Source organism: Bos grunniens, chromosome 11, assembly GCF_055505025.1.
Source record: "Bos grunniens cultivar Pamir isolate PY7600 chromosome 11, Bosgru_T2T1.0, whole genome shotgun sequence".
NCBI classification, from domain to species: Eukaryota; Metazoa; Chordata; class Mammalia; order Artiodactyla; family Bovidae; genus Bos; species Bos grunniens.
Genome location: NC_141175.1, coordinates 52101608 through 52127610, shown reverse-complemented (window position 1 = coordinate 52127610; position 26003 = coordinate 52101608). Strand labels below are relative to the sequence as shown.

The 26003-nt window shown below is 40.2% G+C and overlaps 1 protein-coding gene across 5 annotated transcripts in view; it reads right to left on the bottom strand.

Moving 5' to 3' along the window:
* CTNNA2 (catenin alpha 2) overlaps nucleotides 1-26003 on the bottom strand; it is a 1366346-nt gene that overhangs the window by 884526 nt on the left and 455817 nt on the right. For all 5 annotated transcript variants that reach the window (XM_086323685.1, XM_086323687.1, XM_086323688.1 and 2 more), the window contains exons 5-6: nucleotides 15491-15610; nucleotides 8119-8385 (exon numbers count right to left, since the gene is read on the bottom strand). In XM_086323685.1, coding sequence (XP_086179811.1) covers nucleotides 8119-8385; nucleotides 15491-15610 — 387 coding nt within the window. The remainder of the gene's footprint in view (nucleotides 1-8118; nucleotides 8386-15490; nucleotides 15611-26003) is intronic.

Here is a 26003-nt window from a genome sequence, read left to right as displayed (position 1 = left end):
AAATGTTTGCTTGTTTGTTTGTTTGAATAATTAAATCTTACATTAATTATTTGGATATATGAAAATAAGAAGTATGGTTCTCAAGGTCTATTGATTATGCTTCTTCAACATGGTTCAGATACATACACTTCTTCCCATTTCTGCTCCCACAATGTACTGACATGCATAACCTCTCACTCTAATCACTCTCATATACTGCAGCTTTGCCCTTTTCAAATCCATTCTCCACCTTGCAGCCAAAAGCAAAAGTGAAGTCGCTCAGTTGCGTCCGACTCTTTGTAACCCCACAGACTGACTATAGCCTACCAGGCTCCTCGGTCCATGGGATTTTCCAGGCAAGAATACTGGAGCGGGCTGCCATCTCCTTTTCCAGGAGACCTTCCCAACCCAAGGATTGAACTTACGTCTCCCGCATTGCAGGCAGACGCTTTACTGTCTTAGCCACCAAGGAAGTCCTGCTGCTGCTGCTGCTGCTGCTGCTGCTGCTGCTAAGTCACTTCAGTCATGTCTGACTCTGTGCGACCCCATAGATGGCAGCCCACCAAGCTTCCCTGTCCCTGGGATTCTCCAGGCAAGAACACTGGAGTGGGTTGCCATTTCCTTCTCCAATGCATGAAAGTGAAAAGTGAAAGTGAAGTCGCTCAATCATGTCTGACTCTTAGCAGCCCAATGGACTGCAGCCTACCAGGCTCCTCCATCCATGGGATTTTCCAGGCAAGAGTACTGGAGTGGGGTGCCATTGCCTTCTCTGAGGAAGTCCTGAGGGATATGTGAAAACACAAATCTGACCAGGCGTCCCTCTGCTTAGATCACCAGCCACTCCCTAATGCCTCCAGTTTGAAGCCCAGCCCCCTGCATGGTCTACAGGGCCCCAGAAGCTTCCTCCAGCTTCTGGAGCCCTGTAGGGAGCTTCCTCCAGCTCCCTCCCAGATTTCTCCCTGGGCTCCAGAAGCAAATAGCTTACACATACTTTACCCACCATGCCTCTGCATGCAAGGATGTTCTTTCTGTCTGAGAAACCTTCTCATTCACATTCATCATGTTAATTCCTGCTCATGCACCACCTCTTCCAGGAATTCTTGGATTTCACTCTTCCTAATCTTATCTCTGTCACATACACAGGTTAGGTGCCTACTATGCATGTAGGTGTATATGATATGGCAGCATTTAACACTGCAGTAACTATAGCTGTTCAGTAAGCATTTCTCCTTTACACCTTCATGACCTCTCTTAGCTCTCCTATACTGAAACCTTATTCCAAGGCCTAGAGTTGCTATCTCAGTAACTTAAGTTCACATATTCTTAGTTACTTACAGGGTTTGAAGTAGTAGCCAGATACCTGAATCCAAGTTCTGAGCTCTTACCAAAATCCTAGGCTACTTCCAATAGCCATTAAGTGGGAATCACCTCATAGGAATACAGTAGAGGGCATTTTTAAGTATTAAGCACTTAATACTTAAAAAAAGCATTAAAAATTAACACATATAACTGTACAGACATTAAGCCTTCAAAAATATTGGCATGAACTCAGAGAAGCAGAAAATTGCCGAGCTTGTCTGCCCTATCTTATTAGTACCTGAATTAGAAATCTGAAATTGCTTTCCAAAAGCTAAGCGGTCATGCTTACTGGCTTTCATTTTTACGCATTTGGCGTCCACCTTGCTAATCCTTTCCTGCCAGTGTGTTTATAGTATTCTGATGGGGTCTGTTCCTCTTCTCTCTCCACCCTCACTCTCATGTAAAGAAATACACAGAAAACTTTTTATCTTCTTAGCCAAACATGAAGGTTCCCAGATTTCAGTAGGAATGACTGTACACAACATCAGAGAAGGAGAGGAGGCCTGGGGTAAGCCTTTCTGATAAATAACTATGTTGATTTCCACAGCAAAAGGGAGGGTTAGAACTGGGAAGGGACTGAACAAGACGCTCAGTAAAATGTCTTTTTCATGGTGGCCTCCCTGCTTACCTGATGTTGTAGAAATCATGAAGCAATAAAACCCTTTGAGAATCCATGAGCCAGTCATAATTTTGGTTCATGAGTCCTTAAGGGACCCATACTTGCCCAGGAGCATCTATCTGGGCCTAGTAATAATAATAACAAATAATTTCCTATTCTAAAAGACAAAGAATGATATTTGGAGAAGGGGGTCAAAAGAGAAACTCTACTTCTTCAGATTCATTCAACACAGATCTCTGAAGTCAGGTATGTGGGCCTCTGACTTAAGTGATCTGATAACCCTCCAGCTCTCCACTGGAGCTATATTCCAACTGGATCCCAAACCCAAATCCAGGGTTGCTATTACTATCAGATACCCAGAAACTTTTTCTCCATGACCCCATTTCAGGAGCTGGTGTCCTGAAATGACTGCTGCCACCTGGAATCCTTCTGCTTCACCTCCTTCTTTGGACTAGATATTCTGGAATATGAGTGCACCCACTGAGACCAGCACACAGTTGAAGTCACTCTAGGGAGTGAACACTGGAGCACTGGCTCCCTGGGGAGTGACAATTCTCTCCCACTCAGTCCCTTCACCATGTCGGATTACATTCCCTTGCCACCCTCATCCACCTGTAATATAGGTGTAACATCATTTCTCACTTTCACATTCCAACATTTCCATCCACTGAACACCAGATCAGTGAGAAAACCGAAACTAGATCAAGAAAAGAAAATACATTTAAATAGAAGGAGGAAAAAAAGAAGAAAACATGAGAAAGTAGATGGGAGGTATGAAAAATTAGGCAGAAATACAAGTGACAGCTCACATAGAGTATGTATGTCATGATGACATTTCAGCTCAATGTGGTTGTGACCAGACTGTCCTACTTCTCAGGCACAGATTTAAATCTTGCAAATGAGAAGTAATACAATGAAAGGGAAAGTATAGTTAATACTATTCAACACCTTCCTCCCTCCAAAGTTGAAGCAGTCAAGAACTAGAGAATAAGAGTGCAAAGGTTCCATGAATGCAGGGTCCCCCGAGATCCTCAGACATAGTGGACATATGAGGACATAGAGGAGAGACAGGAGCAGATGACAAGCTGAAAGAGGTAATAGCCAGTAAGCAGCAAGTAGATTGGAATCACTCCTTAACACTAAGCAAAAAAAAAAAAAAAGGGGGGAAATATGAGAATATGGTTAATTATGGTAGTCAATTTTATTTCATTTTCTTTTTTGGTTATAGAATACATTTTCCTACAGGCTGAGGGGACTGAACAAGTGCAGAAGAAGAAACTGAACATGAAAGAAAAATAGAATTACTAATCAAGCAAATTCTCAAGTGAAATGGGAGAAGAAAGAAGCAAAAACACAACCAGAACATTTAAGATGAGAGGAATCTGAAATTAATATTAGAGGAATTGTCTGATTTAAAAGAAAATAAAAGAGAAATAGCTATTGATTTTAAAGACTAGGTCATGAATGGTGTGAATTTCCATATTTGGAAAGCATCTTTATCTATAAAAGAAAGTTTCAGAAAATAAGATATGGTACGTTCTCTTTTCTTTTAAGGAAATTCTGTAGGAATAATTTTTCATTCTCCTCTCTCCCATTCTTGAAAGTTTTCCAGTAGTCAGCATTGACATTATAACATGATTTACTTCTGAGCAGTCATTACATTTTTCTAAGCTCTTTCCAGTATCCCCCAGTAGATAGTTTCACTAGATAAAATTAACTACCTCAAACTGCCACGTTTTAAATAGAGGCTGATAGTGCCACTGATTAGCAGTCATTTTACTTTTTGCTGTTGTATCATTAGAGACTGTCTTAACAGTTTCAAGTTGTTAAAATACCAGGTTTCTTACTTCAGTCTTTTATTGGATAAATCACTACAGCAACTATTCATGTAGACAGGATAACAGCACCAGAAAATCAATCACCAATCATTGAGATCTAATTATAACTACCCAGGTAAAAATCAATCCTATAATTTTAGATGAAGGCAAAAATACTAATTTTTCCCTTGTACTTAATTTACTAAGAAACTCAAAGCCACTTCTGCATCCTACCTCTTGAAAAACTGTTTGACACAATGATGACTATTATTATGAAATGGACTTCAACATCAGGAGACGACTGAAAATGTATTTTCTATTTATATGGTTCCTTTTACTTCAGAATCTCAAAGTTGTTTGACTTTTTCAAATTCCTATTACCTTGGCAAGCATTAAACCAAGCATCAGGAAGGAATGTTACCAGAAAAGTAAATCACAGGAAGTCTGAGTGAGTTTCTCATCCAATGTAATATCAATTTGTTTAATATCTGAGAATAGCATTTAGAATTCAAGACAGATGCCTGTGAATTCTAAATCAATTTCAAGCCAATATGCCTGGGAAATAAAAAATGCTAAAATATTCATTATGTAAATATGGAAGAGAAATGTGTAATTTTGTTACAAAGTAAAGAGCAATAGAACATTATTTTTAGTGAGAAAATTTCAAATATCGTTAAGTGCTATCCAGATTTTTTGGTGTAGCATTACACCAGTGGTAGCATTATTACTTTTGAGAAGGTACTGAAATTAATTGCATTTATTAAATAACTGTTTTTAGGGATCCACACCAAATGGAGTTAGTATCTAATTCTACCGCTAATTGAGACAGTTCCACATGTTGATTTTTGTCAACATCTGAGAAACAAAATTTTAGACATTAAATAATGCTTTATGCAATTTACATAGCTTGAGAACTAATAGTCATTTAATAATAGAATATTATTTGGTTAATACACGTAGCTAATAGAATATACAATGACTTAGTTTACATATACTTAATGTAAGAATAAACCACCTAGTTAATATGTATAATGATATATAAAGTTAACAAAATATAATTAGTGAATTAGTTAATTTTTTAGACAGTTTTTATTTTTAAAAATAACTTCAATTATTATATTCATGTGTTAATTTCCCAAAGCCTTCCTTGTCCAGCATGAGAAGATGCCACCCTATTAGAACAGGTGGAAAGTATATCAACATATTTTACTAATAGATTTTCCCCATATGGCCTTAAGTTTTTATCTTCTGAGTCTAAAGGTATAATACCCAGTGATGCCTCGATTGTTAAATTCACTGTGGCTAAAGACTCCTTTTCGGAGAAGGCAATGGCACCCCACTCCAGTACTCTTGCCTGGAGGATCCCATGGACGGAGGAGCCTGGTGGGCTGCAGTCCATAGGGTCACTAAGAGTCGGACATGACTGAGCAACTTCACTTTCACTTTTCACTTTCATGCATTGGAGAAGGAAATGGCAACCCACTCCAGTATTCTTGCCTGGAGAATCCCAGGCACTCTGGAGTCGGACACGACTGAAGCGACTTAGCAGCAGCAGCAGCAGCAGCAGCAAAGGCTCCTTTTAATGAAAATCATCGAGATAGAATGAGAACGGGAAGCTGCAGGCATCATGTTCTTGGGAAGAAGGTGGCAGCTACTGAAGTGTCTGGACTGTCCTTCAAGAGAGTCCTCTGTATGTGCACCTCTACATTATTACCAGGTCCTCACTTAGGTTTTACTGTTTACTTTTTTATTATAAAATAAACTATGATTATACTGCAATTGATCAAAATCTAAATAATCTACCTATTCTTAATTTTAAAAAGCACCATTTCCAAAAAAAAAAGCATCATTTCATGAAATAATTTTGTATTTGACACTGTAATTTTCTATTCTGTTTAACTGATGAGACATTTTTTGTCTAATGTACTCACTAAAAATATGGCATTACAATGTGTTAATATCTAAGTGCATGACCTACTCACTTTTGTTTCCTTAAATTGTGGGTTCATCCATTCATATTCCAGAAAAACAAACCAACAAAAAACCCTTATCATCACTCTATCAAGTTCCAAAAAAACACCCTCCTAGAATTCTTATAAGGACTGTATGAATCTTACAAAAATTGATATGGTCAACAGTTTTTCCTACCTCTGATCCTGACATCTTTTACCAAAAAGGAAAACTTCCCCCTGGTAAAGGTTTCCCTAGTGGCTCTGATGGTAAAGAATCTGCCTGCAATGTGGGATACCTAGGTTCTACCCCTGGATCAGGAAGATCCCCCAGAGAAGGGAATGGCAACCCACTACAGTATTCCCACCTGGAGAATTTTACGGCCAGAGGAGCCTGGCAGGCTACCATTCATGGGGTCACAGAGTCGGACACAAGTAAGCGACTTTCACTCACTCATTCACCCCTTAGTAGAGTATTCAATTTCCTCTCTTATGTCCTCTGTATCTGTATCAGGATTATTTCTAGCATCTATAAATAAATAAAATTAAGTATTAAAATAATAATTTTGTAAATTTAGTAAAATAAAAGTATTGTTTTTACTGTTCACTTTGTAAACAGGATCTCTTTTCCATTATTTCATTTTTTTTTTTACAGTATGGAAATCTAGTGACTTTTATATGTTTATTTTAAAACTGATAAACTTATTGAAGTGTCTTATTAGTTCTAATGAATTTTATGTTGTCTCCTAAACCTTTGTGAATACACTACATATTAAGGCCCAATTTCTGGTAAATACTTGAAATTTATTACAATTAATCCTTATAAAATACTTTGGAAATAATACATAGTCTGAGTTCAATATGTATATATATATTTCTTTGACTAACTTAAAAAAATAAGGGAAAGAGGAGAGCCGTCTGTGAAAACAGGGAAGAATTATCTGTGTATGCCTATTATCTGGGTATGTGTGCATGCTTAGTCACTCAGTCATGTCCGACTCTTTGCCATCCCATGGACTTCAGGCTCCTCTATCCATGGGATTCTCCAGGCAAGAACACTAGAATGGGTAGCATTTCCCTTCTCCAGGGGATCTTCCACACCCAGGGATCAAACCTGGGTCTCCTACATCGCAGGAGAATTCTTTACTGAGCCACTAGGGAAGCCCTTATCTGTATATAAAGTGTTATAATTATCTCTCCTTTGTATCATCCATTTCCATGCCTTTAATTATCATTTTCTCCTGGTCCTCTTTTCTAACATGCAGTCAATCATCTCCTGCCAAAAATTCATGTCTACATATCCAAGAGCAAAATCATCATTTTTTTACACAGCTGTTAAATAACTGATTTTTCTCCTGTGAATTTCTGTTACATTGTATTTTATCATTTAGAGTCTTGGTTCATTCTTTGTCCTTTTTCTCCTCTATAGGAAAGCATAACTCTTAAAAGCAGATGCTACTTATTTACAAATGTCTGTAGCTCACAACACATATAGGCTCTCACTGAAAATGGGATAAACTCAACTGAATTCCAACTTTTCACAGATGGGCCATATCCTGACCCAGAGAGTGGTGAGAGCTGTTAGCCTGGACCGTTGATGACAGGCATCCTTCCAGCTCATTTTGTTGCCTCGAATATACCCAGGCTCACTGAGCCCTCCTTCCACTGCTTCCCTCATTGGGACACACCCCTAGAAACAGCAGGTTCAGAACGTGAGTCATTCAGGGGACTAGCAGAGGTGCCACCTGGGGCGCGGTGAGGCAGTCCTGATGCAAGGAAGAACGGGATCCTGGATAGGATGAGAGAACAATGGAGTTTGATCGCCAGGGACTGAAAAATCAAGAAACTGAGAGCAATGCTTTACTCAGACACAACATACGGGTACTGTACACCTACACTGCCTAGGACATTTGCCTCTTCAATAATGAAGTGCTGTGTGCTTAGTTGCTCAGTCGTGTCTGGTTCTTTGGGACCCTTTGGACTGTAGCCTGCTGGGTTGCTCCCCCAGGGGATCTTCCTGACCTGACCCAGGGATCAAAGCTGCATGTCTCCTGCATTGTAGGTGGATTCTTTACTCACTGAGCCATAGCAGAAACCCTTAATAATGAAGATAAACTTGCAAATTAAAAACTGTCCTTACTGTAACAGTAAGGAAAGTTACAGTATTCAGGGTTTCTGCTTGAATACAATCAGATTCTTAAATATAATTGTCAGTTCCTTCAAAGACCAGTACTAGGTTTCTACCAAGATGTCAGATTCCTAGTAAGAGTGACATATCTTACTATTATAAGCCTCCAAAAGAGGTAAGTCAATACTATCTTGGTATCCCTTCATCCCTAATACGTTTTCTCAGTGAAAACATACTCCCCTCTGGATACATCACCCAGATGCTTACATCAAACTCGTTCAGAGCCGCAGCCAGCTCCCCAATGCCCGTGTGGCCTTTGGCTTCATCGGTGGGAGAGGTAGCTTGAGCAGCATTGGAGATGCCGGCAATGGCCTCCTGGACTTGTTTGAACACGTAATCTCGGTTGGCTCTGGTGGCAGCAACGTCTGGGTGGCGGAGAAAAGCTTGGGAGGCTGTGTATAGCATTGTGGCATTCTTCTTCAGAGCTCCTCGAGCGGCTGCCATCTCATCTCGACAGTGAGGGTCCTTCAGCTCCTGTGTGTGCAAAACACAAATGTGAAGCTTGCCATGAAAGTATCTGTAACAGAGCTTAGAGCCACAGACTTCTAGGACCACATCAATTTTATTTGTATTCAGTTAATATTTTACTTTGTTTATAAGATGCTGTGTAATGACTACATGTGGTATTGGTATGTCATTAAATCTAATTTGTATTGATCAATACAAAGGTAAAAAAGTAGAACTATAAGACATGAGTTTGAGCAAACTCCAGGAGATGGTGAAGGACAGGGAAGCGTAGCATACTGCAGTCCATGGGGTCACAGAGTTGGACACAACTTAGCAACTGAACAACAATATAAAATATTTATACTCTCCGAATTCCAAGTCGAGATGCTCATTTCATGACATATATTATTTAAGTTACCAACCTAAAATCATAACATAAAATAATTTTGTGCCTGGGAAATTCCATATGACCCAACAATCCCACTACTGGGCATATATACCCCGAGAAAACTGCAATTCTAAAAGACATGTATACCCCAATGTTCACTGCAGCACTATTTACAATAGCAAGGGCGTGAATGCAGCCTAGATGTCCATCGACAGATGAATGGATAAAGAAATTGTGGTAGATTTAGTCAATGGAGTATTACTCAGCCATTAAAAGGCACAAATTTGAGTCAGTTGTAATGAGGTGGATGAAACTAGAGCCTCTTATACAGGCTGAAAGAAGTCAGGAAGAGAAAAACAAGTATTCTATATTAATGCATATATATGGAATTTAGAAAAACGCTACTGATGAACTTAGTTGAGAGTTGTGTTGTGGACACAGTGGGGGAAGGTGAGGGTGGGACGACTTGAGAAAGCAGTATATATATATGATGACTTGACATATATATACTATCATGTGTAAAGCAGATAGTGGGAAGTTGCTAAATAACAAAGGGAGCCAAGCCTGGTGCTCTGTGATGACCTAGAGGGGTAGAATGGCGGGAAGGGGAGAGAGGCTTAACAGGAAGGGGATATGATGTCAAAATAGTACCCACTGGGGAGTTTCTTTATTTTCAGCTTTAAAGAGTATTATAATTATGAACGATTATATTATGATTATGAATGATTCACATTGTTGAACAGCACAAACCAACACAAAATTTTAATTTAATCCACCAATTAAAAGTAAATAAAGCTTTTTAAAAATGCAATACAAATTTAAGAATTACATGTCAGTGTAGGAAAACAAGTGAAGAAATATTTTTTCTACATATATTTTAGAAACTATCTCCTCTCTCTAGCTGCCAAGAATTTGTACATACTGCTCTTCCCATGTGAAATATCTGAGCTTCCCTATTCCAGCCTATCCTTTCCCTTGATGGGGTCCATCTCCTGAAAACCCACTCTCCATCCAACTCTCTAAGCTACCTCTCCTTCTAGCTGTTCCCACAAGGCCCTCTTCCCTCCAATCATTAAAATGCATCATGCTTTACTGCATTTATATAAGTATATGTCTTTCTCCTAAACTGTAAGTCTAATGAGAGCAAAGAGCCCTAGCTATCTTGTTCAGTGCTTCTTCAGTCAATAGCACAATGTCTGGCTCATAAAAATGCATCCAATAAATAATGCTGCAAGACTGTAAAACCTGAGCCACCAACAAAATAAGTGGCTTGCGTGGATCAGTTAGTTATCAGCAGATGGAAAACCCAATCTTCAATCTTATGACACTGCGCCTGCCTCCATAATCAATTACAATTACAAACATGGGAAATCAAACTCGTCTGATTTTGCTTACTGCATCACTGGCACTTCATTATCATTTTCAGAATGGGGTTCAGTTAAAAAAAAAAAAAACGCTTTTGATGGCAGATCTATCATTTTAGTTTAGGGAATAATAAAGAAAATAGATCACAGATGATTTGCTTTCTAAGTTTTGGATGTCAAAATAGTACCACTGGGGAATCTCTTTATTTTCATCTTTAAAGAGTATTGTTAAGAAAATGTTCACAGTATTTTTAGAAATATTAAAGGCAATACTGTTCTCTCAGAGCCATGCAGGGCTGCCAGCTGAGCATCTCTGGGAGAAAATTTCTCTAGTTTCAAAATGTATCATTAGAGGGTATTTGAACCACTGGGGTTCTATTCCTATTTGCTCAGTTGGTGCATAATAGATGGATGACCTGGAAACAGTAAATCTCATCCTCTCTTTTTTTCCATCAAAATAATTCTGAGACAAGCACATTATATTTGATATCTAGGATTGGTAAGACAAACTGACAATAAGAAGTAAACAATCAGACTTCCCTGGTGGCCCCGTGGAAAGGAATCTGGCTGCCAATGCAGGGGCCATGAGTGCGATCCCCCATCCAGGAAGATTCCACATGATGTGGGGCAACTGAGCCCATGTGTGACAACTTCTGAGCTTGTGTGCCACAACTACTGAAGCCCACGTATCCTAGAGCCCCAGGGCTGCAACTACCAAAGCCCATGTGCCTAAAGCCTGTGCTCTGCAACAAGAGAAGTCACCGGAATGAGAAGCCTGTGAACTGCAACAAAGAGTAGCCCCTGCTCACAACAACTAGAGAAAGTCCCCAAGCAGCAACAAACACTCAAATAATTAAAAATAATGAAATATATAAATTTATTTTTAAAAAGCAGTAAACAATTGAGCCATCTATCCCCTTCTGCTTAGGGACTAATGGATCAATGCCAGTCAACAACATTTCTAAACCGAGACAACTTATTTTTAGCCCTAAAGCTCAACACAGATAAATAGGGAACCAACATGTGAGGGAATCCTTTACACTGGACAATCTAGGCAGTGCCATTGGAAGTTATAAAGGGTCTTAATTAACTTCCAGAATGCCTGGCCAGAAATTTTATAGTCCATTCTGGGATATCTACACTAATAAGAAAATCTAAATATGAAAGTGAGAAATAGAAGTTAGGAAATTCTTTTCATAAAGATATTTTTAGAAACATTTTTAATCACATGGAAGAAAACTGTAAACAATGTAAATGCTGAGTTATGAAGAACTGGTTAAGTAAACTACTGAAGGTCTCATGTGATGGACTCTTTATGAAGTGAAAGTGTTAGTTGTTCATTCATGTCTGATTCTTTGCGACCCCATGGACTGTAGCCCCCCAGGCTCCTCTGTCTAGGGATTTCTCTAAGCAAGGATACTGGAGTTGGTAGACATTCCCTTCTCCATAGGATCGTCCCGACCCAGGGATTGAACCCATATCTCCTGTATTGCAGGCAGATTGTTTACCACCTAGCCACCAAGGAAGTCCCCGGACTCTTTATGTAGATATTAAAAGAAGTTTCCATAAACTAATAAAATGGGTAATATAAATAAAAAGAAGAATACAACATGCATACTTATATGTATAGCATGAATATAAATGTCAAAATATGAAGATAAGCAATTGAAAGGCAATCTACCAAAATATTAGTACCACGTTTTTGTGGCTGAGAGATGGCCATGTGCCTTTTTTTCCCTTCTTTTCTAAATTTTCTTGAAAGAGTTTGAAACAGCAACTAGTTAAAATGATGTTAATGAGATAAAAATAAATCATATGTATGGGCCTTCTGAGATGAATATCTCATAGTATTCCCATGGATTTTAATATCAGTTACATGCTGATGATTTGATGAGGTTTGATCTCCCCTCATCTCTCTGCTATTTGACATTTCTACATGGATATCTTATAAGAATCTCAAAATCAATGTATTTAACTATGATATCTTGATACCACTTGATACTGCTAGAAGACTGGCCGCTTTCCAGTCTTCACCCATCTCAGTAAATTCACCACCATGTACATATTTGCTGAGACAGGTCCTCAGATGTGAGCTGGTCACATCACTCCCTAAGCTCCCATAGCCAATTCCACAGCAGGTCCTGAGTGTTCTATTTTCAATGTAAATTTGGACTCCCTAGGCTTTTCTCCATCTTTACTGCTGCCATGCTAAAGGAGACCATCTCTGTGGCAGGAAGGACAGGGCGGGGCCCCGGGATGGCCTCATCAAGTGTAGGCATTAGGCAGAAGACAAAGTCACCTCCTTTTTTTAAATTTAAATTTATTTATTTTAATTGGAGGCTAATTAATTTACAATATTACATTGGTTTTGCCATATATCAACATGAATCCGCCACGGGTGTACACATGTTCCCAGTCCTGAACCCCTCTCCCACCTCCCTCCCCATACCATCCCTCTGGGTCATCCCAGTGCACCAGCCCCAAGCATCCTGTATCCTGCATCAAAAACCTGGACTGGAGATTCGTTTCATATATGATATTATACATGTTTCAATGCCATTCTCCCAAATCATCCCCGCTTCCCTCTCCCACAGAGTCCAAAAGACTGTTCTATACATCTGTGTTTCTTTCGCTGTCTCACATACAGAGTTATCAGTACCATCTTTCTAGATTCCATATATATGCGTTAGTATACTGTATTAGTGTTTTTCTTTCTGGCTTACTTCATTCTGTATAATCGGCTCCAGTTTCATCCACCTCATTAGAACTGATTCCAAAGTATTCTTTTTGATGGCTGAGTAATACACTGTTTTTTTTCTCTTAATGAGACCACAACGCATGAAGGAATGGCAACTAAAACAGAAACTCTGCAGCATCTGAGCAAGAAACTCTGAGCATGAAAACCATGGAGCAGGTACAATATAAATGCAGGACCTTCCACGTGTGGTGCCTGATGCGGGAGAATTTAAAGGGAAAAACAGCTCTTAGAATACCTGTCGCGTGGCTTCAGGAGAAAAATGCCAGGACCAAGAGCTGATGCATGCTGGTGCAATCCAGGACATACATCAGCTCTTCCCTCAGTGAATGTTCAATCCCTAATCAAAAAGACCCCTACCCATTCAAAGGGCTACAAGATAAATGGCAAATCAACCACCCTGTGGGGCATGACTGGGTCCAAAGGACTCCCACACTCCTCTCCTTAACTTTTGCTTCTGCCCTGAATAAACTGCTACTTTGTTCTCTTTACTTCTCAGCCTCAGAATGTGTGTTTATTTTTCCTTTGCACTTTTGTGTTCCTAACCCAGCTAACTTTCGGATGAGTTGAACAAGAGCCTGGACTTTTGACAAAGTTTTTCCAAAAACTGTCACTCATCTAGTCGACTTCAGTCCCACCCATCCGCAACTAGTCCCTCCTCTTTGACACTACCCCTTCTTTGCAACATATCTAGAAAAGTATGAAAACGTACATCTGAGACTTTGATACCAAACTCTGAACTGTTCAACCACTTGCTACTTACTTACAATAAAATCAGAACACTTTCAAGACTCTGAGTGTTCTGGCGCCCACCTTTCTCCACAGCCTCCTGCTAGGTTCACTGAAATTAAAAGTCAATGTAATTTTTTGTTTGGTCAGGTATTGAAACAAGCTAAATAAATAGCTTCTGGGCCTTAAAGCTTTGCTTCAGAGTGACTTCACTCCTAACCACACTACACATCGTGGGCTACCAAGCAAGACTCCACCTGAACAAAGGATTCTGTTGATAACAAAATACCTGAAAGTAATCGCATGAACTAAAATCATACAAACTCAGGGAAATAGTGGAAGACAGGGAAGCCTGGCGTGCTGTAGTCCATGGGGTTGCAAAGAGTCAGACACAGCTGAGCAACCGAACAACAACAAAATCATGCCTGTGTGCCCATCACAAAGCAGTAGAAGCTCTTTGGGGAAAGGGACTAGATCTTGGTCAGATTTGTAACCCAGGTATTACTTCTGTTTGGTACAGATGAACACTCAAAATGTTGGCTAGAACTTTCCTGCTGGTCATAGAGAACATTAGAAAAAATCACTGGAAGTTGCCAGAAATCCTGGGAGCAGTCAAGAGGGCAGGTGAAGAGGATTTTAACAAATCTCCCCATATTTAAAGATGCTATTTGCTAAGAAGAAAGAAAAAGATACACTCTTTGGAACACACAATTCTAATGGTACCTATAGAACAAACAGAGCTGGCCAAATGGAGGTGCGATCTTGGGACAATGGGGAGCAGAGAAAACCCAGGTCACCCACCTTCGTTGGCGTGACTCAATACCTGTGCTCTCCTTCTCTCTTCCACTCCACTCTCTCCCTCTCTCTGCCTTTCCTCTATTTTTCCTCATGTTTTCTTAATCTCTTTCATAAAATTTTACTCTGCATGCTGCACACTTGGGAGAGAGGTGTTGTATATATATGGTGCTGTCCACAGGGTGGGGAGGTAAAAACTGAAGCCCAAGAGCCCAGGGAGTGGCCACACTGCCACACCAGTCTGACATTTTTTATTTTAATCAGGTCAGACATCAAGAACAGACCTGTGGTGTGAAGGGGGATAGGTATAGGGAGGGATGGATTAGGAGTCTGGGGTCAGTAGATGCAACTCTTACATGCAGAATGGATAAACAATAGGGTCCTGCTGTTTAGCACTGGGAATTATGTTCAATATCCAGAGTTAAAACATAATGGAAAAGAATATTTTTTAAAACTGTATCTATATGTATAACTCAATAACTTCGCTGTACAGCAAAAATTCACACAACATATTATTCTAGATATGTTGCAAAATGGGGGAGTGTCAAATTACAATTTTTAATGCAATTTCTTACATTAAAAAAATAAATAAAGGTTAAAAAAAAGAGAGAGAGAAAGGTTAGAGTCTGGTGGGGTTGGCAGGGTGGTCCGCACCAGTAAGGCAGGTGGCCTGTGATCAACTGTAAGTCCCCAGGGGGACCGGGAGCACCAGCAGTGTACAGTGGGACCAGATGTGACCCAAGTAGGAAACTGCCTTTGTGATCATAGGTCCTAGGGTATTTGATGATCTGACAAGTGGTTGATGCAGTCGATGATGAATTGTCCAGGTCTACAAAACTGCAAGATTATGCAAACTCACTCGCTTTCTCCCCTTGTTGTTGTTGTTCAGTCGCTCAGTTGTGTCCGACTTTTTGAAGCCCCATGAACTGCAGCACGCCAGGCATCCCCATCCTTCACTATCTCTGGGAGTTTGCACAAACTCATGTCCACCGAGTCAGTGATGCCATCCAACCATCTCATCCTGTCTCCCCCTTCTTCTCCTGCCCTCAGTCTTTCTCAGCATCAAGGTCTTCTCCCCTAGGTTTCCAAAATTTTTCCTACCTGTTGTCTTCTCGCAGCTACGTAGTTAAGTTTCACCATCTCTTTTCCAAATTCTTTAAAGCGATTTGCAAGGTCTTGCTCATTTGTAGCATTTTTGACAGCTTCTAAGGCCTCCTCCACCTGAAACAGACAAACAAAAAAATCCAATATATTTATAACTGGATAGTATTTCAATACTGGACTTCACTGGTGGCTTAGTGATACAGAATCTGCCTGCAACACAGAAGATGCTGGTTTGATTCCTGGGTGGGGAAGATCCCCCTAGAGAAGGAAGTAGCCACCCACTCCAGTATTCTTGCCTGGGAAATCCCATGGAGAGAGGAGCCTGGTGGGCTACAGTCCAAGGTTTGCAAAAGATTCGGACATGACTTAGTAAATAAACAACAACAAATTTCAACATTGCTAAACATGTTAGAAACACTATTTGTTAAAAAAAAAATGCATTAATATTTAAATAAAATAATAGGAAAAAAGTGCCCCAACAAGCATTTATAATCAGAAAATTACATACTATTTTTTATACAAAAGATGCATGCATGCTGTCACTTCAGTCATGTCCTACTCTTTGCGACCCTATGGACTGTAGAGAGGCAGGCTCCTCTGTCCATGGGAATCTCTAGGCAACAATATTGGAGTGGGTCACCGTGTCCTTCTCCAGGGGATCTTCTGACCCTGGAATGGAACCTGTGTCTTATGTCTCCTGCATTGACAGGAGGGTTCTTTACCACTAACACCACCTGGGAATTGTTATATAAAAGATAATAATTGCTAAATTTCTAAATCATATAAAACACTACATTGTTTGTATTTTGAGCTGTGGTTTCCATAAGAAATACAGACTTTTACTTTCAAGTAGAAAGATAAAGAAAAATAAACTTAAGAAGACATATGGATTTAAAAACAAACACCAGAAATCGTCACAGGAGGAAATGTTTTGTAAACAAAAACTGGAGGAACTCCTGGGCTGCAAAAAAGCTTTAGATGGCTTAAATCTGCATCTTGGCATCACCTCCAAATCTGCAGCAAAGGGATTGTAATTTTATTTTTATTTCATTTATTTATTTACTTATAGCTATGCTGGGAGAAGGAAATGGCAACCCACTCCAGTACTCTTGCCTGAAAAATCCCATGGACGGAGGGGCCTGGTAGGCTACAGTCCATGGGGTCACAAAGAGTCGGACACGACTAAGCGACTTCACTTTCATTTTTCACTTTCACTTTTTACTTTCATGCATTGGAGCAGGAAATGGCAACCCACTCCAGTATTCTTGCCTGGAGAATCCCAGGGACGGGGGAGCCTGGTGGGCTGCCATCTATGGGGTCACACAGAGTCAGACACGACTGCAGCGACTAAGCAGCAGCAGCATGCTGAGTCTTGGTTGTGGTACACAGGCTCCTCAACGCTGCTGGCAAGATTTCTCTTGTTATGCTGAGCAGGGTCTACTCTCTAGTTGCAGCTCTTGGGCTCTAAAATGTGGGCTCAGTACTTGTGGCAGATGGGCTTAGCTGCTTCAAGGAATGTGGAATCTTAGTTCTCAGACCAGGGATTGAACCCATGTTCCCTATATTGGCTGGAAGATTCTTAAGCACTGGATCACTAAGGAAGTCCTAGGGATTGTAATTTTAAGCTGTGATTATGCGTTGCCATTCCATGAAGGAGAAAACACTTAGCATCAAGAAGTAAGTGAATTTGAAGTTTTGTTGCCATTTTAGGAGGCATCAACTAGGGTGAACAGAGTAACAGCCACTGGAAATAACCAAGAACATAATCTTGAATGAATAAGGCACAAGATGGAAACCATATTTGCAAAATCACAAGTTCTTAGTTTTGAAGGGAGTTTGGTGGGGAGGTCTCAACTAGTACAGGCTTTTGAGAAAGGCAGCAGGAAAAGAGAGAGAGAGAGATGGTAGCTCTGAGAGTTGGACCATAAAGAAGGCTGAGTGCCAAAGAATTGACGCTTTCAAATTGTGGTTTGGAGAAGACTCTTTAGAGTTCCTTGGACAGCAAGGAGATCACACTGATCAATCCTAAAGGAAATCAACCCTGAATATTCATGACTGATGCTAAAGATCTAATATTTTGGCCACCTGATGCTAACAGCCTAACTCATTGGGAAAGACCCTGATGCAGGGAAACATTGTAGGCAAAAGGAGAAGGAGATGGCAGAGGACAAAATGATTCCATAGCATCACTGACACAATGGACATGAATTTGAGCAAACTCTGAGAGATAGTGGAGGACAGAGCAGCCTGGCATGCTGCAGTCCATGAAGTTACAAAGAGTCGGATGCAACTTAGTGACTGAACAACAACAAAGCTCTGAAAGAGTAATAAAAATACAGAGAATGTATGGCCTACTTGCAGAATTCCAATTGCCTCTTGTAGTTTAGACCGAATCAAAAGACAACCTACAGACAGTTCATAGTTGAGAATGTGGGGATCCAAATGACCACTAAAGTGGCTAGAAAAAGTCATAGATTAACACAGTACCAAGTGATAGAGATACACAATTTGTTTAAATTGGACACAATCACAAAGGTTGCTAATCCAACTTCCTCACCAAGTTTCACTGGGTGGAGGAAGAAAACGGTGTATATAAACAAGTGATAATGGATATCATCACATCCTTTCCTCCATAGATATTATAATACCATTCAGTTTACCCAACAGACTAACATTTCATTAAGGAAAGAGTCACAGCCAGAATGGAGGTTATTTTTTAAAATGGTGAAAGGAGCTCAATCTAGACTCCAGATAAAATTGTTTCCATTCTCATCAGCTATGGAGATTCTTCATCTTTTTTTTTTTTTCCTTTCTATTTGTAAAAACACAAAATTATTTCATTCACCAATTTTAATCTTTTCCAATTCCTATGCAGGCTTTAATTATACTCAAGGAAAAGAGAAGTATAACTGAAAACAGAACTGTTGTGTGTTAGGATGTCTTTTAGACACTCGAGTCAAAGGGCATTTTATAGTATGAAATGGCTCATTTAAACATTTTCATGGATTAATGAGAACCTCATATCTCAAACTTTTAAAACAACACATCAGTGATGTCTCCCTTACTAATAGATTTATAATCATTTTACCGTGGCTATCAACAGCATCACTGAGAGGAAGCTCTTGGCAGTTAATTTGTTCCTACTGCTTATTTGAGTTGTAAATCTTTTCTTAGGACATAAAACCTGGCCCCAGGGAAGACCAAAATAATTATCTCAGGAGGAACTACATCTTGGATTTATCTTATTTTATATATATATTTATATAAAACAGGCTTCTTGTTGGTTTTTAATCAGGCCAATTTGGAGTATTTATTTTGCTTTGTTACACATCACTTATTTTCTTATTGTTTTTCTCTGAAGAATCCAGATGCTCGTCTGAATTTCTGTTTCTAATTCAGTGAAGTTCCTTGGAAGAGCAACACCAGTGAGAGTGTCTGTCTGCGTAAAGGTAGACTTCGTCATACTCAGAGTTCCAGAGTGACAGGTATCTACTGAGAAGCTCTCATATCGAAACACACTTCCGAACCTATCCACTACCCCACAGAAATGGAGAGAATGGAATTAACATCTAGGATTTAGGATACTATCACCGGCCCAGTACACTGCTATTAAAGAGATAAATGATACACAGAGAGAGCAGGAGAGAGAGAAAGAGAGAATAAATACAAAGTGGAAGGGACCCAGATGAGGAAGAAGAAGAAAAAAAAACAAAAAACAGGGCAGGGGGAGAGACGGGCAGTGTCCAGGCACTTCTGAAAAGTCAAAGTCAATATGAAGATCAAGTTTTTGCTTTTGAACAGAGCCAATGTTCTTTTGTTATTTTCAGGTGTCTGGAGAAAGGAAATTGACTCCTACATGCCAAGCAACAAATCCTCCTGCCAATGCAGGAGACACCAGAAACTCGGATTCAATCCCTGGATTGGGAGGATACCCTGGAGTGGGGAATGGCAACCTACTCCCAGTATTCTTGCCTGGAAAATTCCATGGACAGAGGAGCCTGGTGGGCTATAGTCCATGGGGTTGCAAAGAGTTGGTCACAACTGAGAAACTGAGCATACACACACAAAAGTGAAGCTAACATCTTAAAAGGTAATCCTTATGGAGAAAAGGAACCCAGGACACTTTGTCTACCTACCTGCCCCACAGGGACACCTATAGGTCAGCATGTGTAGGGAGGGCTATGGACTCAGACTGGCCTGTGTTTGAGCCCCAGCTCTGTTATTTGTTAGCTCTGTGATCCAGGGCATGTTACTTAACCTTTCTAAATTCCAACTCCAATGTCTTCATTAATAATACAAAGGCAATAGTGTCCAGATACTACAAAAGGTTGTTCTAAGAATAATATTAGATACAAAATGAAGAAAAGAAGAAATAAAAATGGAAAATATAAAATAAGTTGGCCAAGTAAGTTCTAATATAAAATAAATATAAATGGGCTAAATGCTTTAATTAGAAAACAGAAATTATCAGATGGGGCCTTTAAAAAGATCCTGCAATGTCACCTATAAGAGACAATTTGAATAAAAAGATATAAAATATTGAAAATTAAAAAAATGAAACCTTCTACACTAATGAATTTAAAAACCTACTTGAAATTGATAAATAGGAAAAATGCTAATATAGATTTTAGAAAGAAGTAACAGAACTTGAATAGACCAAAAAATGTTATAGAAATGGACATGGCAGCCAAAGATGACTTTTCTACTCTCTTCCCAAACAAACCAGGCACAGTAGGCGGGTGAAAAATGAAATGTAAAACAGCAAATACATAGCGGAATGCATGTCAAGAATTAGGAGCTCCTTTCACAGACATGGGCTTCCCAGGTAGCGCAGTGGGTAAGAATCGCTTGCAGTGCAAGAGATGCAGGTTCGATCCCTGGGTAGGGAAGATCCCCTGGAGGAGGGCATGCAACCCACTCCAGTATTCTTACCTGGATAACCCCATGGACAGTGAAGCCCGACAGGCTATATAGTTCATGGGGTCACAAAAAGCCAGACAGGACTGAAGCGACTGAGTCCGCATGCACACACGCACACACACACACAGATACTGACTTGCTGTATAATCTACCTAAGGGTAAACACTGTTTCTGAACGACTGTAAAAAGGAAAGACTCCATCTTGCTTTTGGACTATCTGCAGGTGACATGAAATCTGGGAAGAGTAGAAGGACACGGTGGTCTCATGGGGCAGGTGTTATAAGGGGAGTTTGCTGTGGCTCTGTGTGCCAAGCTGAAGTGGGAAATCACTTCCAACAAGCTGATAAAGAGGGCCCTCAGAGCAGCTGCCACATCCTTCCTTGTAATGAATACCCTCCTGACCTTGGGCACTACTGACAGCTGCTCTCACAAAAGCCAATCTGGGCTGAAGAACACCAGTGCAAGAACCCTCAGCTCTGGCAGCTCTGTCTGTCCTTAATACTGGGAGCCTGTGCATGGGACAGCTGAGAAAAGTGAAAATTCCAGACAGGACATCACAGTGTCCTCTATCTTTACTGGATTTAGATATTATTTTCAAGCCTGTTTTTCACAACTCTTGAAATCTTTGATCTTCTCACAGAGTCTGCTCAATATAGCCCTTACCCCCATTTCCAGAGCAAACCTACTTGCCACTATTATTGACTCCACAATTGTGGCAATTTGTTTGAGACAGACTCTTTAAATCTAGTCTCCAACTTTCCTGATTGAAATTTCACTCATTTGCTTTGACATCATAAAAGTAGACTGAGAATTCATAAGCTAACTCAATATTTTTTAAGCACCATCTGGGGCTAGGCCGACATACAGGGATGGGCACAGCATTGGACACAGGAGTCTGACCCTCCTCCTGGACTGTGTGATATGTTTCTTCTGTGCACACTCACTGTCCATGTTGTTACAATCAACATCTCTGTTTGGACAGACTGACTTCATTCCAGGGTCCTAATCTTGATTCTCAGTTGATTGGATTTTAAGTGACACCCAATAAAACAATTTAAAACAATAAGGCCTGTATGTACAAACTTTCAAGTTGTGAACTTTCAAAGATGCCAACATGCATTCCCTAAATTGAGTGAAATTGCAGCTTGCCCTCCATCTCCTGTTGCTAATGATCCTTCAGCTCTACCATCTCCCACCTCCCCTTCCTCCCCCAGTCAGTAGCTCTTCTTGTCTGTTCACTCAATGCTAGCCCCTGTACACCAGCTGTTGTACTGGACTACTGTAGTTTTCAAGGCATTGTATCATAAGATGAAAATGTTTTATTTTTTTGTTTAATTGTTTTATATGTATTATTTGTGTGAAAAGTATCATAAACCTATTACAGTACAGTACTATAGAGCTGACCATGTTCGTTGAGTACCTATGCTAATTTTGTTGGACTCATAAACAAATTGGACTTACAAACACACTCTTAGAACTGAACTTGTGTGTACATAGTGGACTCATGATATGTCATACGAAGTTCTCTTGTTAGGATCTGGATTTATAGCAATATTTTAAACTCTTAGGTTGGAGGAAAAACAACTGCAGTTTTGGACTCTGAATTTTAAATCATTATAACTATGCTCAAGTACATATTTATTAATCAAAATAGGAACCATTACAATCAACACTTTTTTGTCAATGAAAAAAAAAGCTTGTTTATTCCTGTAGCATAAAAATCCATGCTTCATGATTTGACAAACTCTTGGAAAGCATTGTCTGAGTCCTGCTAGTTGTGGAAGCATTTTCGCTGCAAAAGTTGTCAAGATTCTTGAAAAAGTGGTAGTTGGCTGGCAAGACGTCAGGTGAATATAGCAGATGAGGCAAAACTTTGTAGCCCAATTCCTTCAACTTTTGAAGCATCAGTTGTGTGACATGCAGTCTGGAGTTGTCTTCGAGAACTGGGCCCTTCCTGTTGACCAATGCTGGCTGTAGGCACTGCAGTTTTCAGTGTATCTCATCGATTTGCTGAGCATACTTCTTAGATGTAACGGTTTCTCTGGGATTCAGAAATCTGTACTGGATCAGAGGGGCAGCAGACCACCAAACATTGACCATGACCCTTTTATTGGTGCAAGTTTGGCTTTGGGAAGTGCTTTCAAGCTTCTTCTTCATCCAACCACTGAGCTGGTTGTCACTGGTTGTAGAAAACCCATTTTTTGTCATGTATCACAATCCAATAAGGAAATGGTTCATTGTTATCTCCCAGAACGAGAAGATGGTACTTCAAAATGATATTTTTTTTTAAATTTTTAGTCAGATCATGAGGCACCCACTTATCAAGCTTTTTCACCTTTCCAATTGGCTTCAAATGCCACATGATCACAGAATGGTTGACACAGTTCTTGGGCAATTCCTAGTGTAGCTGTAAGAGCTCCAGTGATGGCCCTTAATTGGTTGCTGTCCGCTTTCGAAGGCTGGCCATCCTCCTCCTCATCTTCAAGGCTCCCATCTCCTTCGTAAAATTTCGTGAAGCACCAGTGCCCTGTATGTTCATTAGCAGTTTCTGGGCCGAAGTGTAGTTGATGTTGCAAGCTGTTTCCACTGCTTTATGATCCATTTTAAACTTGAACAAGAAAATTACTAGAATTTGCTTTCTAACATAATTTCCACAGTCTAAAATACACATGAAATAAGCAGCAAGCAACAATTCATTAACAAAAAATGTAAAGCAAGAAATATGTATTAAAACGATGTGTAACACTGTTACCAAAAGAATATGTGCGTGGAGTCTGGCTGCTTGCTGCTCAAAAGCCAATAAGCAGGCCAGGTAAGTAGAAAGGAAACTTTGCTTTATTTCAGATGCCAGCAACTGCAGGGTAGGGGGAGGGTGGCAGACATCAGTCCAAAGGCTGACATCTGTCCAAAGCAGGGGGTGAGAGCTTTTTATAGACAGAGACAAGGGAGGGGTTACATGCAGAAACAGCACATTCATCTCTAACACTCATATTCAATTTGGTCATCAGTGGTCTGACTAGCATCATTTTGGTTGTTTTAGCTACAGCTTATCTTCAGTTCCAGGGGGCAGTTGTTCCCATTTCTTTACAGTCATTCTCAGAACTGTGGCAGCCCAAGCCAACTTATATGCAGAGTGATCACGAGAAACACCGGGCTGGATGAAGCACAAGCTGGAATCAAGACTGCCGGGAGAAATATCAATAACCTCAGATATGCAGATGACACCACCCTTATGGGAGAAAGTGAGGAAGAACTAAAAAGCCTCTTGATGAAAGTGAAACAAGAGAGTGAAAAAATTGGCTTAAAGCTCAACATTCAGAAAACTAAGATCATGGCATCCAGTCCCATCACTTACGGCAAATAGATGGGGAAACCATGGCTGACTTTATTTTGGGGGGCTCCAAAATCACTGCAGATGGTGACTGCAGCCATGAAATTAAAAGACACTTACTCCTTGGAAGGAAAGTTATGAGCAACCTAGACAGCATATTAAAAAGCAGAGACATTACTTTGCCAACAAAGTTCCGACTAGTCAAGGCTATGGTTTTTCCAGTAGTCATGTATGGATGTGAGAGTTGGACTGTAAAGAAAGCTGAGTGCCAAAGAATTGATGCTTTCGAACTGTGGTGTTGGAGAAGACTCTTGAGAGTCCACTGGACTGCAAGGAGATCCAACCAGCCCATCCTAAAGGAGATTAGTCCGGAGTGATCATTGGAAGGACTGATGTTGAAGCTGAAACTCCAATACTTTGGCCATCTGATATAAGAAGAGCTGATCATCTGAAAAGACCCTGATGCTGGGAAAGATTGAGGGCAGGAGGAGAAGGATGACAGAGGATGAGATGGTTGGATGGCATCACCGACTCAATGGACATGAGTTTGGATAAACTCCGGGAGCTGGTGATGGACAGGGAGGCCTGGTGTGCTGCAGTCCGTGGGGTTGAAAAGAGTCAGACACAACTAAGCAACTTAACTGAACTGAACTGAAGTCCTGGGTAGAGTCTGTCTGTAGTTAACTTCTCCACCTGGCGTTTGGTATCTATAAGACAGCTCACAGGATATGGCTCAGAATATTATCCATAGCCCTTGAGAAAGAACCTTGAGAAGGTCCTTGACAATGCTTAATGACTAAATTATTATTATTTAGTCTCCTTTGACTGTTATCCTTTCTTTCAACATTTCTCATTTCTCTGATTAAACTTATTCTTTGACTAAGTTTCCACAGGCAGAAGGCATGCAGACAACATGGTGTGGTGGTAAGGACCACAGCCTTCTGCTCCATTTCAACATAACCATATTTATGTAAGAATATATTTCAATATCAAATGGCAAAGTTCAACAATGCAAAACCGCAATTACTTTTGCACCAACCTAAATAGCTTGGAATTGGGAGTTGGCCAAGTCAATGATTGAACAAATATAGAATTCTATATTTAACTACTTGTTGAATCATATAATCTGGTTTGACATTGATATCTCAGCATCATCATACTTTATCTCTCTGCCTCCTAAAGATAAGCTGCCTTCTTGATTAAATTTTCTGTTTCCCTGTGAGCAAGTGAAGAAAATGATTTGATCAGAAAGCAAGAATGATTAAATGCTAGTGTCACTGATTCATAATGTGCCATGTTTCACAAAACACAACAATAATACAGCTTGATACATTTCCCAAGTTATTTTCAGCTTGCGTAAGAAAAACGACAATAGTCAGTTTCACTGATTACTTATTGATGCATCAGTTCAGTTCGGTTCAGTCACTCAGTCGTGTTTTACTCCTTGCAACCCCGTGAATCACAGCACGCCAGGTCTCCCTGTCCATCACCAACTCCCAGAGTTCACTGAGACTCATGTCCATTGAGTCAGTGATGCCATTCAGCCATCTCATCCTCTGTCGTCCCCTTCTCCTCATGCCCCAAATCCCTCCCAGCATCAGGGTCTTTTCCAATGAGTCAACTCTTTGCATAAGGTGGCCAAAGTATTGGAGTTTCAGCTTCAGCATCAGTCCTGCCAATGAATACCCAGGACTGATCTCCCTTAGGATGGACTGGTTGGGTCTCCTTGCAGTCCAAGGGACTCTCAAGAGTCTTCTCCAACACCACAGTTTAAAAGCATCAATTCTTTGGCACTCAGCTTTCTTCACAGTCCAACTCTCACATCCATACATGATGACTGGAAAAACCATAGCCTTGACTAGATGGACCTTTGTTGGCAAAGTTAGTATCTCTGCTTTTCAAAATGCTATCTAGGTTGGTCATATCTTTCCTTCCAAGGAGTAAGTGTCTTTTAATTTCATAGCTGCAGTCACCATCTGCAGTGATTTTGGAGCCCAAAAAAATAAAGTCTGACACTGTTTCCACTGTTTCCCCATCTATTTCCCATGAAGTGATGGGACCAGATGCCATGATCTTAGTTTTCTGAATGTTGAGCTTTAAGCCAACTTTTTCACTCTCCTCTTCCACTTTCATCAAGAGGCTTTTTAATTCCTCTTCACTTTCTGCCATAAGGGTGGTGTCATCTGCATATCTGAGGTTATTGATATTTCTCCCGGCAATCTTGATTCCAGCTTGTGCCTCTTCCAGCCCAGCGTTTTT